The sequence below is a fragment of the Cimex lectularius genome, unplaced genomic scaffold (genome assembly GCF_000648675.2).
Source record: "Cimex lectularius strain Harlan isolate CLEC.00 unplaced genomic scaffold, Clec_2.1 scaffold90, whole genome shotgun sequence".
Classification (NCBI taxonomy): Eukaryota; Metazoa; Arthropoda; class Insecta; order Hemiptera; family Cimicidae; genus Cimex; species Cimex lectularius.
This window is the reverse complement of record NW_019392684.1, coordinates 412-14965: the sequence shown is the minus strand read 5'-3', so window position 1 is coordinate 14965 and position 14554 is coordinate 412. Positions and strand designations below refer to the sequence as shown.

Below are 14554 nucleotides of genomic sequence, written 5' to 3'. Positions count from 1 at the left end.
ATATTCTGTAACCTACAAACAAATTAGGCTTAGTTTTAACCTCGTTGATATTCTAAAAATTAAACGGTTTTTTATTGAAGACCTTTGTTTAATATTTTTGCAGTTTAGTATAGTAATATGAGATGAGTATGCAGTAGAAACAAACGTGAGAGAAAAATGAAGATAGTTAGAAAATTCAGTTTTATCCTTAGAAGGAATTACTGTTCCACAAGCTTAATAGAGACAAATGAAGCAAAATACCCTCCTATTTTGGATTTGTCACCAGAAGCAGTGAAGGTAAGGGAGAGGCAAGAGAAAGCTAAGAACATCGAAGTGATGAACACCGTCGAGGAGAAACTCTTCGCCATAAATCTCGACAAGTACTATGGCTGGAATTCTCTAATCCTGACTGAAGGTGTTTACCCATACAAATTCATGCCTTTTGCCAAGCATGTGACAAGGACTTACGTTCATGAAGTTTCAAGAGAGGAATTCCATAATATACAAAAAACGGTTGTGGATGAAAACAAGGAGCTTGTCGAGCGGATTAGGCCTTACCTGCAAGAAGCACTTCTGTTAGAACTTAACTGTAAAAAGTAAGTGTATTGTGCATTTCTAAAATTTCATGATGTATGTTGGTAACATGTAAAATCAATCACCCAATTGATTTATAATACATTTTTCAGGAAAAAAATAGATGTAGAAAGTGAGTTTTTCAAATCACAATCGGATATTAACAATGAAGCCTCTAGGCCAATACTTGAAAGTATAAATCAAATATTACTCTCCTCCCTGTCAACACAATACCCACATCTACTTGAAACAATGGTAACTGCTATTATGTTATTACAATTCTAAATTTAATGTTTTATTTATTAATTATTTTTTTAAGGTTGATTACAATCCAAGAGTGGAAGCTTTTTGGTTAGTCGGAAACTTCCAACCGTCTCAACAGCTTATTGACGAACGTGAGAAATTTAATAAAGACAATGAAGGCGAGAGAAATGTACAATTGCTCAATACTACAGAATTGGTAATATGCACTCTAATACCATTAATATTTATTGTTATAAGTAAAAATGGTTGCAGGTTGAACATTGGGTACAATATTTCGGTAAACCTTTACTTCAGCTACGTGCTACGTTACCACTACAAGTTTTGGACACTGAACGAATACCAGAATATAATCAAAATAAAGAACCAAACGTACTTGTTCCAAAGATGGATCACGATCCCTCCTTAAGTTACAATTTAAATTTTCAAAGACGTTTTGGAACTAACATACCAGGTTTTTTAAAAACATTTTTATTTTCTAAAATGTAATAATGAAAATTGTTATATCATTTTATTTTAAGGTTTTTGGCCTGGAGATAAACACGAGTTTGGTATACTTTCATATCATCAACAAGGACATGTGGTAGATCGTCCACCTCATTTTGGAGAAAAAGAACTTAAAGAGACCCTGCAAGCCCAGGCCGTGCTGGCTGGTTTTAGCTGGACTCACGCTCAGGCTTGTTACCAAGGTTTGTTACGTTATAAAAGCCCGTTGTTTGAATTTTAATTATTCTGCCACTTTTTAGGTTTTTCAACATATTCAGACGTGACGTATCCATTTGTGAGTCAACATATATTATCAGATGGAAGAAATTTCTCGTTTTATCTCTATCAGTTAAACACTACTCTCTTACATTCAGACTTTACAGAAAAAAATCCAAGATTAAACGTTTGTGTAGCTCTTCCTTCTTCTCAGCTGTATCAAGAAATAAAAGGAAATGAGTTTGTTGGTAATTGTCTTTTTTATGTGGATAACTTTATTGTTCGTCATATTCAGTTCAGTTTAGCAAATAATGAAAAATATGCATTAAGACTAATTGACATGAAACATGTAAGGAAATAATTATATCTGATGAGATAAATATTGTAGTGAGTTTTTAAAAAAATGGTGGTTTTAATGGTTAATAATAAAATTTTATAACGATAGAAATGTTACACCCATACTCAGTGGTTCATTGTCAGATGCTCACACACAGTTGAATGTCATTATTACCAAATTTCGTAAATCATCATTTGCTTTTTAACAAACTTGAACTATAAAATGCGGGCATCCTTTTGAAAAATTCTATAAAGTAATATAGCTGGTAGGGAAAAATGCAAGTTATTAATTTATTTTTTGTAATTTTTAAGGTTGGGATGATTCAGTTTTGTCAACTCTTATTTCATGTTATCTCAACCAACCTCAGGTAAGGTCAGGAGTGGATCTGAAACCATTTTTAAACCCAGCTGAACAAAAACTCGCAGAAATAGAAGACGAGGAAAGAAGAAAATGGTTACATAAACAATTTAAGCACATGTACAGCAATAGGTATTACAAATTTTCTTTTTAAATTGTCCAATCCTTTGTTATTGTGTTTACTTTTTTCCAGGCCGAGGCATAAGCTTCCATATGAAATTTATGATTGGGAGAGAATTTATAAAATTAAATTCAATACAAGGATGTTGGAAGCTAGAAATAGGCCATTTGAAAGGGGGCAAAACCCTCTAGAAGAAAGGAAATACTATGAACACATGCATGAGTACATACCTAAGAAATTTAGGCCCAAGAAAAGACATTGGATGGGCTGGAGGGCTAAATTTGCAAAAACCTACTATCCTGAAAAATTTTAATTCGCTTGTGTTTATATTAGATTTTTAACTTATGTTTATAATTTCATCATTTTTCATTTTACACTTAATAAATGAAATAATAAATATAAGGTTTATATATGTTTTTTATTTTATACTGATTATTGGGTGTTAGCTAAGATTGAAATCTAGATCCACTAACATGACAAACATGAATTGGAGGTCCTAATGACAGCCACCATAGTCCCTCAGTTAAAACTTATTTTTGATATAAAAAAAAAAAAAGTATAACTTTATTTACACATTTACATAAAAAATGTTACATTAAAACTGTAAAATTTTGTTCGATGTAGCACATGAAAAAGTATCTTGTTCCCTTTGAGTCGAGTCATTTAGTTCTGGTGGAAGTGTTAACCTCTAAAATAAATATAAAAATGTTAAAATATCACATTTCAGTCTATAAAGCCACAATGACAAACCACTATGATTAGCTTTTTCTTGACCAGTTTAAAAGCCCAATCTTTGCCTTCTGTTACACTCGGACAAAGGGTTCTGATAGGGCTGACTTTAATGAACTTGATTAGTCCGTTATATTCGCTGTAAAGCGGATTTGCATCTCCGTTTAGAGCTTCTAATGAAATTACTATATCACTCATCTGCTCACTTCTTGTAGAAAAATAATCCTCCTGGAATAATTTGAAGAATTTAACAGATAACTGTCTATATGATCGGCATAAAATTATTTGTTAGCATTCTGAACAGTCTGGTTTTGTCTGTTTTGATCATTTCACATCTTTATCTTTAGTGGCTATTTCATTTACTTATAAATTAACACAATTTACAAGGCAACCTAATGGAAGATGCAACCAAACTGCACTTGACAGACAAAATCAGTGCCCTGTTCTAGGTCATCCTTTATCTGAGATGATAAAGGTACAGGTTTAACATATTGCAGAACAATTAATTAAGGTTTTTAGTTGAGATGAAAAAAGTTAATGGCATGAGCGGGATTCGAACCTACGATCTTCGGCTAGATATGCCGCTGCTCTACCACTTGAGCTATCGTGACCTCGATCCACTCGGACATCAACTTCCTATCTCAACCCCACCTTATGAGTTTTACCTCCTTTTGCCATTTTTCAAATGTCGTGTAATCGGGTTTGATTCTCGACAACAATTGAAATGGCGACGGAGCTTTAGTGAAATGTACTTCATTTTTTAAATCATTAATTCACTACTTTTGTGGTCCGCTTGACCAATTAATACATGACAATTAATTAAGGTTTTTAGTGGATATGAAAAAGTTCTCTGTCGCCATTTCAATTGTCGTCGAGAATCAAACCCGATTACACGACATTTGAAAAATGGCAAAAGGAGGGAAAACTCATAAGGTGGGGTTGAGATAGGAAGTTGATGTCCGAGTGGATTGAGGTCATGATAGCTCAAGTGGTAGAGCAGTGGTGTATCTAGCCGAAGATCGTGGGTTCGAATCCCGCTCGTGCCATTAACTTTTTTTCATCTCAACTAAAAACCTTAATTAATTGTCATGTATTAATTGGTCAAGCGGACCACAAAAGTAGTGAATTAATTTTGCAGAACTTGATTTGTATATATTTTACACCTTTTTTTGTATTAATTACCTCCATAAGATGTTTTGGCATTGTAATAAGGAAAACAGCTCTTGAAGAGTGGCAAATCGACCTCAGCCGAAAGAGAAAACGTGGTATTTCCTTTTGGTTATTGTTCCAAAAAAATGAACCTAAGTTTTGTATGGCAACCCGTAATATGCTTTTATCATCTCTCTTTCGGTTATTTTGAAAATTATTAACTCTTAAAGCTGTCAAAATAGTTTCCTCCAAATCTTGAAATGTGCCAGGGCCTAAACATTGTAATTAATATAATAAAGAATATAGTTTTATTTTGTACAGTTACTGTTATTATCACCATTTCCAGGCCAGTGAGTTATATTTGAACTGTTGAATTTATCCTGCAAACCTGAGCGTTTGAAGAAGAAATTATTACTCAAAGTCCTGTACCGATTAACTTCTATGCGGGGTTTGTAGTGTTTTTCATATCGCCAGGCTATTTGCATTGATCCAGAGGGCACTTTTTCCAATTCTTCAGTTTCAACATCAGCAAGACATGGTAAATGTTCAACCTTAAAAAAAATTGTTTTAGTAGTAATAATTAAAAGAAGTTTTATAGAACAAGTTAGCACACCGCTCGTTTTGTATCACAGTCATTACTAGCAAAAATCAGATGATCATCATTAACAAGACCTTGGGCTATAAACACTTTCATAAATAGGTCTGAATAAATGCCTTCTTCATCCTGATCTGCAATTATGTAACAAAAAATTAATAATTAACAAGATAAGTTTTGATTTTGTTCATATGTACATTTAGAAGTCTAATATGAAGTATCATTTTATTATGGAGCATACTTCTCATGGCTAGTAATTAAGGTGAGGCTAGTAATAGGATTTGTGATAAAACAAATTCTATTATTCAAGATAACACATGCCTTTCTAAAGCACATTTCCCACTTTGGAGAAGATATTCAGAAACAAATAGTTTATTTTTAAAATGATTAAACAACATGCTCACTCCAATTTTATCATTTCTACAAATAGCCTATCGTAATGAAATTCAACTACAAGGTGTCTTGGCCATAAAGGGAGAAAACTTCTTAACAAATGCCAAATTGTTCACTTTTTTAACACCAGACGAACACCTCTTCCCACCACCTAGTGGAAATTGTGTTCAAACGGAGAAACAGAAACAGAATCTCTGGGCCATTTGTGTTGCTCCCTCCAGCCAGCAGTGACCAAGTAAATTCATAATTTAAATGAGAAGTATGCTGAACAACTCCCCTCAACCCCCCCCCAATAATTATTTGGAGGTCGTGAGATGCGGTCTGGTGTGACGTAGGTTTTAGAAAAACATTTTCTTTATCGTGCCAACGTTTCGATCTTCATTGAGATCATCTTGAGGGCTCAAAGAGTTTGTTTCCCATGTAGATGTGTCATTCTTGTCTGTCGTGTTGAGAGTGCCCAAATGTTTTATATAAATCTGTTATTTTCTAAATAAATAAATATTATTCTTTCCCTATCGCTAATATGTAAAATCCCCTATATCAATCCTCTTTTTTTTACATTGATGGTATGGCATTTAGCCAAACAGTTCTTTTTTGCTTTTATTTGTTCTTTCTACGATTTGTTACAAAGAAAGAGAAAATAAAAAAGAACTATAAAATCTAATTATTCCAAGGTAAGGTCAGATCTACCTAAAAATATTTGAAAAGTGCCATGATTTAGTTATAAAATCTCCTCCCATGACAAGTGTTACCTCGTTGCAAATATATAGAAATATCAAAAACAAAACATGGCCACAACGGGACTCATCACGGTACGGTAAAGGTCCCAGGTTTGAATTAAGCAGCCCATTCGAACAACATACAAAAAGGCTTTTCTCCAAAAACACCGGCACCTTAAGGGTTAATATGACTTTTGCTGTTGCAAACCCCTTTAAGGAAAAAAAACGTATTTAAAATTAATATCATTAAATCTTACTTTTTCTGAATAAGATTAGATTACAAAAGCATCCAGGTTTTTTGTTTAACTGATGATAGTAATTTACTGATTTATATAAGCTCAATTCAGCTATTTTTGTTTTTCGTGAGTACAAAAGTGGATGATAATGTAACATATTTCAATTGCCAGACAATTTCAAAAACTATTTTACTGTGATTTTTTTTAGCCCAATTGCTACATAATTTTATTTATTCCATTTTAATTTTTAGTTGGATAGATACAAAAAATAGTAATGGAGTCATTAGACCATGGTATAGTAAGGCGATACCATTTCCATTTAGTTTCTACTATCCAGGACAAATGGCAACTAATGCTCAAGAAATGATCACAACATCGTATGAAAACATCGAATTAGATAAAGATATTGAAGCAAAGGTAATTTTATCTTTAAAACATTATTTTAAACTAATTACTGATTTATATAAGCTCAAACCTGCACAGACACATACACGTACGTACGTACATGTAGAGAGTTGAGCCTATCACTTCTTGCAATCCACTATCTATTTCAACTTTTGAATATTTACAAAATTACCAGTAAGTCTCAAGAATCACTAGCCCTGGGTGTCTGTCCGAGATCGAATCTCAGTCCTATACTCCATTAATTTAAAATATTCTTGATATAGAGCATTATAACTTTTTTTTTAAATACATGTCTATAGTGATACTCAAAAATGTTTTAAAACTTTATCACTTAGGCTAGGAAATAATGATCACTGCAGTGATGATTCCTTGCACTGCTGCTCAAAGCAGCCCTTTAGAATGTTTCGCTTCAGAATCAGTTAAAAGCCTTCACCATTTTGTCTCGAGGATAAATCAGATGTTAATCTAAAGACTACTAACTATGGTATTTTAATTGGAAAAAAAAAGTTTGCTGCAGTTTTAAAATGCTTTCTCTCTCCAGATAATGAAAATAAAAGGAAAGAGGAAGTCAAATCTCTACAGCACTAAGATTCTGAATTTCCACATAAAAATATAAACCAACTTTTGGCCGTTCTCTTTGTGGTGATTGCAATGTTTAGTTCTAGAGTCAGACTTCAGACTTATTCGTACTGTTACCGAGGTTGAGGCTATCAACAGCTAGGCCAGGCTAGGCTCCAAATCTAAACCCACTCAGATTAGTGTTTATGATTTTATGTATGTTTTATGATGTATTTTATTTGCAGACTGCACATAAGTTTACAAGTGTTGACAAAAATTTTTTTTAAAATACCAACAGATCACCTTACTTATCAGAACAAGTGATCCCACAGGATACCCTCCACCTAGAAAACAAAACAGTGAAACAATATTAATTATAATTAATCTGTATTTATTATTATTTTAAATATATGACTTATTAAAGCACGTTGTTAAATGTAAACGTGGTATTACAAGAACAATTTACCTATAACAGCGTCCAGTGAAGGAATTCCTGTTCCAACAAATTCATTTCCTTTCGATAAACTCATGGGTTTTACGTTGGATTCAGATGTCATGTTTAAAAAATATTTATTTCAATTATTTAAAAAGAAAATGTTTGAAAGAAACTACACTATCAACAAGAGAAATAAATAACCTGTGGTCGTTTAATGTGTTCATTCCGGTTTAACAGTTAAGTAACCTTATAAACTTTGAACTCTGAGTGCCGAGTCCAAAAGTCCAACTGGTACTGTTTTTTCCAAATCTGACCTTAAATCGGGCAAAATGACATCCGTACCATCAGATGGGATGTAAGGAGGAAGTCAAAAATACCTGTCCATCCATCAAATCCAACGTTCCCCACTGAATTCAAATGGCTCACTCTTTTTTAACGTCCATAAACAAGCAGATTAGTTGTAATTTAGCCGAGCATAATATAGAACCGAGGTAAATCACGTTGTATATGTTTTGTAGAAGTCTTTACATATTTATCTTGTCCATTCAGGAAAGATGCTGGGTCTGGTGTTTGGCTCTCTCTACTTCTACCTTCTGCGGTGATCCTTGGTGGAATTAAATACGAATCTAGTCTCAAATACCAAGTTGCAGCATGTATCTGCACTGGTATCCTAGTACAATCTGTCATTGATATGTTCAACGCTTATTATCGGAAGCCAACTCCCTTTGGAGCTGTAATATTTTCCTGTACCAGTTCAACTATACTTTTGTACATTTTCACATCAAAAGGTACTTTTAATTTCTACTTTAAATTGTACCGGCACTCATGGTCCAGACACCTGTACTGTCCAATCTATGTCCTACTATTCACATAAGTTTTCAAACTGAACTAACACATTTACTTTAAAAACCTTATCTATTTAAATACTTTGTGTTAGAAATAATTAAATTATAAAAACATATAGTTAATAATGTTTTCATTTTAATTATTCAATTTTTAAAAAAAGTCAGCCTCTGCCGGATCCCAGGACATGTGGGAGTAGAAGACAACAAGAAAACACACACCCTTGCAAGAAAATACTTGCTATACGGTGTCAGTTATTATTGGTGTCAGGATTCCATTTGTACCTAGTAAATTTTTACCTGATTTTAACTTCTTCAAAGCTTCATCAAAACTAAATGATTGGTTTGTCAAATGTCACACCTCTTTCTTAAACCTTATGATATGTCACAGATTTTTGAACACTACCTTCCTTTAACAAAAACAATTTCTTCAGCATCAGCAGAATGAATAAAATCATTTTCTACCATAGCCGTTGCTCTGAAAGGACCCGAACCCTTTTCCTTTTGTGGCTTAGGAACCCACACTGACAATGAGTACCTCAAACAGAAAGATAAAAAGAAAATGAGAGAACAATGGAACTCACTCATTGGACATAAACAATCCAAGAACCTCCTATTCCAATTTTGGAAGGAAAGAAGTAATAGAAGGTAGAGAAGCAGGAAAACCCTACAAATCCTAACAGGATTCTTAACAGGACACTGCAAACTAAATAGACATTTGAAGAAGATTGGCATAATCTTACCCAGTGAGTCCACTATCCAGTGGGTAAAGAAGCAGAGGAAACACCAATACATGTTAACAAACTGTTGTGCTACACTTGCCCACAGAAGAAGTGCTTTGGTATGTACAGTGTAACCGTAGAAAAAATTCAACCACTGAAACCAGGCCTACTAATCAAATTCCTTGATGAACTAGGACTTACCAGTATGCCTTAAGCACAGAATGAGGGATACGATAGCTCTTAAAGGGTGCAGTATAAAATACGCCCTCACTAATCATCTACATCTACAACCAATTTTAAATACTGTATCGTGAAATATTGAAATTTCTTATGATGAAATTTGAGATGTCTTCTTGGCTTATCTACTCCATTCCTCCAAAAGTGCTTTCTGATTTGCGAGATCTGACGATGATAGGATCTCTTCAGATTGTTGTCAAAAGAACTTGGTGGAGTGGCAGGCATATTAAAAATAAATTTGTTTAAAAAAAAATCTTAAATTTTTTAAACATTTAATTTAATTTTTTTTGTAAATCAAAAAGTATCTGTCAGGTTTGCTAGAGATTGTTGTAATCTTTCATATTGAAGCTTCCTCCACATTAGCTTCCTCCAATTTTAAAAGACAAAAATTATAAACATCATATTTTGCATAAATACTACTTCCCAGTTCTAAATTCTAGTAACAAATTGTGTATTAAATTAATTAAACCACTTTCCACTATTTTACCACTAAATGAAATCACTTTCCAGGGCCAATTTTGAGCATTCTATTTGGGTTTTTAAGCATATTCTCTTATCATAAAACCATTTTGCCAGTGATGAAACTGTGCCCAAAAAATTTTACTTATGGAGAATGCACAACGGTTTGCCAAGGATTCATCTTATTTATTTTTTCATCTGCAGTAAGGGAAGTACAGCCACAGATGAACTGTTTTTCTGTTGCCACCACAATGATCCAGGTTAATTTAAATGGTTAAATACTTTTTTAGCATTTAACTTAAACATCAACTATTTTGTCATAGGGTTACGTTTATATGAATGCTTATAATATTTAATTTTAGCTTGGAAACTTGTGCCTAATGGTGATAGCCACTGTATCTTATTATCATAATATGAAGGAACAGCCTGGAAAATTCTACAGCTTGATTGGGTTTGTTTTTGCATTTGTACTATTGCCATCTTTGTATCTCTCAATCGGAGAAAATCCGCTTGTGTGGATTTATAATTTGTTCACAGAAGACACTACAGCGGTAATTTCAATTAATCTACTTTCAACTGATGCTTTTTAGTTATTACAATGTTTGTGCTTTGTAGATCCAGTTAGTAGTTTTTTGGCTGTTCTGCTGTATACTAGGTGCAGCTGCTGTAATGTTGCAAATTAACACGAACCAGAAAGCATCGACTGCTGTGAGAAAAATTTTTCATGGCCTCATCATTTTAGTATTTGTTCCAGCAGTGATTTGGAAACCATGTATGATATATCTTGCAAGTGGAGTAGTTTTTGCAATATTTGCCACTTTGGATGTATGTCATGTCGTCCCATAGTGTTTCTCTAAATAAGTCAATTAATATTTTCACTCAATAGATGATTCGAATTCTCAAAATGCCCCCGTTGGGTGAAACCCTTCGGTCTGGATTTTTAAAATTCGCCGATGAGAAAGATGAAGGGCCTCTTGCCTTGACGCCCATATATCTTCTTGTTGGCTGTTCCTTCCCACTTTGGATCCATCCAAATCCAAATTACTCGGACCTGCTTCCTCTGCTTTCTGGGATTCTTGCAGTTGGCATTGGGGATTCCGCAGCTAGTATTTGTGGCAGCTTGGTCGGAAAAAACAGATGGCCAGGTAAACAAATTCTTTGAAAACCTCGTACCTTGAAAAAACTAACTTACAAAAAAAAAAAAAACAAGTCTCGCGCCAAAAAATGGTTCTAATGTATTATTTGTTTTATGTCTGAACAAAGTGATGTTCTATCATCTTTGAATATTATAGCTGCTTTTATCGGTACAAAGGCGAATATACTCCAGTTTGCATAGAAATAGATTTTTTTTTATATGAACATTATTGTATTTGTACTCAATAGTTTGAGTCTAAAATTTCTATCATTGTATAAATTAATTTTTTCACATCTTACATCTATTTGTATAATTTAAACAGTGTTTATAAATCCCAGGCCCTGAAAATGATCTCAATAAAAATCGAAACATTGGCACGCTAAAGAAAATGTTATTCTTAACCTACATCACACTAGACCGCATCTCACGATTTCCAAATAATCATTAATTAACAACGGTCACTAAATACCACACATGAACATTTATTTTTTGTATACCTTATTATTTTGTACATTATTAGTATTTCTTAAAATAAAATTGACAATTTTATGACATTTTTGTGATCCTGGGCTATTAAAAGCAAATGCATTTTATTTCTGGAAAAAAAAATTTAATTTTGAAATTATTCTTTTAAAAATGTTTAATATATTACCTTGATATGATCATTATCAGCCTTAATATTATAATTATATCGAAAAGATCAGGGATAAAACAATTAATTTATTCATAATATGTACCATATTTTTAACCCATTTATGTTGGTCCAATTGACCATATTAATTATTTCTATATATTTATTTGGTTGAGATGAAAAAGTTGGTGTCATGAGAGGGATTCGAACCCATGACCTTCGCCTCAATATGCCGCCTCAAACCGGCTGAATTGAGCCAAAGGTTGTGGGTTCGAACCCCTCTCATGAAACTTTTTCATCACAAGGCCTTACATAAAAAACATATTTTTAACATTGAGAAAATATACAAAATGTTGAAATTTTGTTGTTTTTTATTAAGTTTTTTCATGCTTCAACCATTCAAAAGTATATTTCTTTTTCCGAATCAATTGAAATTTATTATCCATATTTTATTTTTAATACATGTCGTTATAATGGACATTTTGAAATTACAGGTTCGAGAAAAACCAAGGAGGGGACTATTGCATGTTTTTTATCACAGCTTTTTGTCGTTATACTACTTATACACATAGGTATTGACACACGCTTTAAACTTTAACACGATGTTTCACTTTAAAATTTTAACTGAAACCCATTTCTTTAGGGTACGTACCGCGCACAAATCTTATCAAACCTACTTTTGCAATCGCAATGTCTTCGTTTGTCGAGGCGAAAACTGATCAAGTGGATAATCTCGCTCTCCCTTTATTAATGTATGTGATGATGTTATAAGGCTGAATTGTTGGGTCCTGATCAACGAAAAAATGAATATATTGCCAAACGTCATTCCAGATTTGTGATATAAAATATTAATGTGGTTCTGTGTGGTATGTATTCATGACAGGTTGGAGAAATTGTCCAATTTTTAATTAAATTTAAGTTGGAAAAAATAAAAAGCCCTTGGTTTATTATTTTTTATCCAAATTAAATTTATATAAATTCCTATAATCTCTAGGACTTGTCATTATTTATTTGAATTATATTGATTGTTACATATATTTCAATTAGAGAGGTGTAAAAACTGTTAATTTTGAATTAACAAGTTTCCATCCTAACGTGCACATGTAAAATTGATGCTGTACTATGTTTCAGAGTTTATGAACTGTTTTATTGTAGAACTTGCATTTTACAATATTTTATGTACATTTTACAATATTTTGCTGTAAACAGTTTTACCCACTGAGCTACAAAATGATTGTTAACAATCATTGCAAGGATTTGTTAGAGGTTCTTTTGGAAACTATTGCCATGACTATTGCTTAGCTGATAGATTTTTTTAAATCCCGTATTTTTTACTATTTATTGTTAAATTATTTTAATTTTGATACTTAAAGTTGATAGATGGGTTGTTGTTAGTTCCATATATAATTAGTGTTCACATTTGTTCCTTTTTTTTATATCAGCTTCACTTTAAACTTAATTTATATTAATAATGAATGTTAGAATTAATAATTGGCTGATTTGTTCATAATGTTAATGAAATCCTATATATTAAAATTTTCTAATAAAAACAAATGTTACTGTTAGTTCTATCAGCAATAATTAAAGTGTCACATACAAAATGCACTAGTTAAAAATGTAATGTTATGTAGTTATAAATGCTACAAATGCACCTGTTAACGTTAGCTATTTTTAGAAAGATGGGCTGTGTCGTCATATCAGTTATTTATTTAGAATGTTATATTGTTAAAAAAAAAGGCTTAGTTAAACTCTACACTCAAATGAGGTCACCCATTACTTAATAAAGATTTTTAAGAAATAATTGGGTTTTATTATTTCATTAATAAATATCTGCTATTATCCCGAGGAACATGATGAGTAAACTGATGTCTAGAAAGTTGCATATTCTACCTTAGGTCCAAGCCTAGAATTTCTTGTAGGAAGTTTCACAATATTTTTAGAAAAAACATGGAGAAAAGGAAAAATTTCAGGCATAAAAACAATAGCCTTTATTTATACAATAAGAATTATTTATTTTTGTTGGGCATGAGCTTTCCTCATCTGAGTCAAGATGTTGCTAAGTTCTTCCCTCTTCCTTTTGGCCCTGATGTGAGTGCCCAACTGGAAAAAATAAAAATCAACATAAATAAATATTTAAAGGCAAACATCAGGAAAAAAGCATACAGATAAATGAATGTGATGCATACGTATGTCACAGCTATTATATATTAATTATCAGCTAAGAAATAGCAACAATATATGAGTACAACTATTTAAGAGTGGAACCAGCGTTTCAGTAGTGCGGAACCAGAATAGTTGGCAAATTATTTGGTGATCCAGTTAAGTGGATCATAATAGTGAACAAGACAGTCTAGGTTTTAGTTTCATTTAGGTCAACGTGGTGTCATTTCCCAGGTGATATTGCACTCCATTCCCTTCACTTTTAGTTTAAAGTAAATACAAGTAGTGTGCTGTTCAAGTTATTATTTTTAGCGCAAGAAATTTAGAAAAAAAGTGTCATTGTTTACTGTTAACCTTCGTGACGTTGTTTCATTCACACTCCCCAGGTTTTGTAACAAGTTATGTTCTGGTGGTTTTTTTTTTTTTTTTTGCATTTTAAGAGCTCTAGCTGAACACGAACAGTATCGATTGGGCTGTACAGATTTGTACAGACACATCAGTAGTAAATGGACATACCCTTCCTTTCCCATCCTCATCATCACATCTCACACTCCCTTCTGTTCACAATCCCATTTGGCTACAATATTAGTCTCATTGGGTATGTCCTACTTTTATATACCTCTCACCTCAGCTCTTCCATACCACATCTACCCTACAGACTTTCTTTCTTTTTACCTCTGTCAAATGCCCAGTTTTAATTTTAAATTGTATATGTTTAACATTGGCATTTTTGTTGTTCTTATTTACACATATTTTTTCAACTCTGTACTCGTGTGTATGTTATATGTACACAAATGTATTTAATCGAAAATTTTTCA

At 32.6% G+C, this 14554-nt stretch overlaps 3 protein-coding genes across 5 annotated transcripts; 2 read left to right on the top strand and 1 right to left on the bottom strand.

Annotated features, from left to right (window-relative positions):
* Positions 1–19: 19 nt before the first annotated feature.
* Positions 20–2708, top strand: LOC106666483 (39S ribosomal protein S30, mitochondrial). The gene is made up of 8 exons (XM_014393713.2): positions 20–575; positions 666–807; positions 872–1012; positions 1069–1267; positions 1335–1502; positions 1560–1763; positions 2164–2341; positions 2403–2708. Exons 1-8 carry the CDS (start codon positions 157–159, stop codon positions 2641–2643), a joined length of 1692 nt encoding a protein of 563 aa, XP_014249199.1. The 5' UTR covers positions 20–156; the 3' UTR covers positions 2644–2708.
* A 94-nt stretch (positions 2709–2802) lies between these two features.
* LOC106666486 (elongator complex protein 4) lies at positions 2803–7835 on the bottom strand. 3 transcript variants are annotated; one of them, XM_014393715.1, is made up of 7 exons: positions 7581–7771; positions 7423–7458; positions 4822–4937; positions 4546–4759; positions 4242–4480; positions 3081–3287; positions 2803–3018 (listed from the first exon to the last, which is right to left on the bottom strand). In XM_014393715.1, exons 1-7 carry the CDS (start codon positions 7669–7671, stop codon positions 2926–2928), a joined length of 996 nt encoding a protein of 331 aa, XP_014249201.1. In that variant the 5' UTR covers positions 7672–7771; the 3' UTR covers positions 2803–2925. The 3 variants fall into 3 exon arrangements, with proteins under 3 accessions (XP_014249201.1, XP_014249203.1, XP_024081503.1); XM_014393717.2 differs by lacking the exon at positions 7423–7458 and having other exon boundaries at positions 7752–7835; XM_024225735.1 differs by lacking the exon at positions 7581–7771 and having other exon boundaries at positions 7418–7436.
* LOC106666485 (dolichol kinase-like) lies at positions 7812–13377 on the top strand. The gene is made up of 8 exons (XM_014393714.1): positions 7812–8041; positions 8100–8338; positions 9862–10070; positions 10173–10361; positions 10426–10635; positions 10697–10955; positions 12071–12148; positions 12220–13377. The coding sequence occupies exons 1-8, from the start codon at positions 7968–7970 to the stop codon at positions 12345–12347; spliced, it is 1386 nt and encodes a 461-aa protein (XP_014249200.1). The 5' UTR covers positions 7812–7967; the 3' UTR covers positions 12348–13377.
* Positions 13378–14554: the final 1177 nt, after the last annotated feature.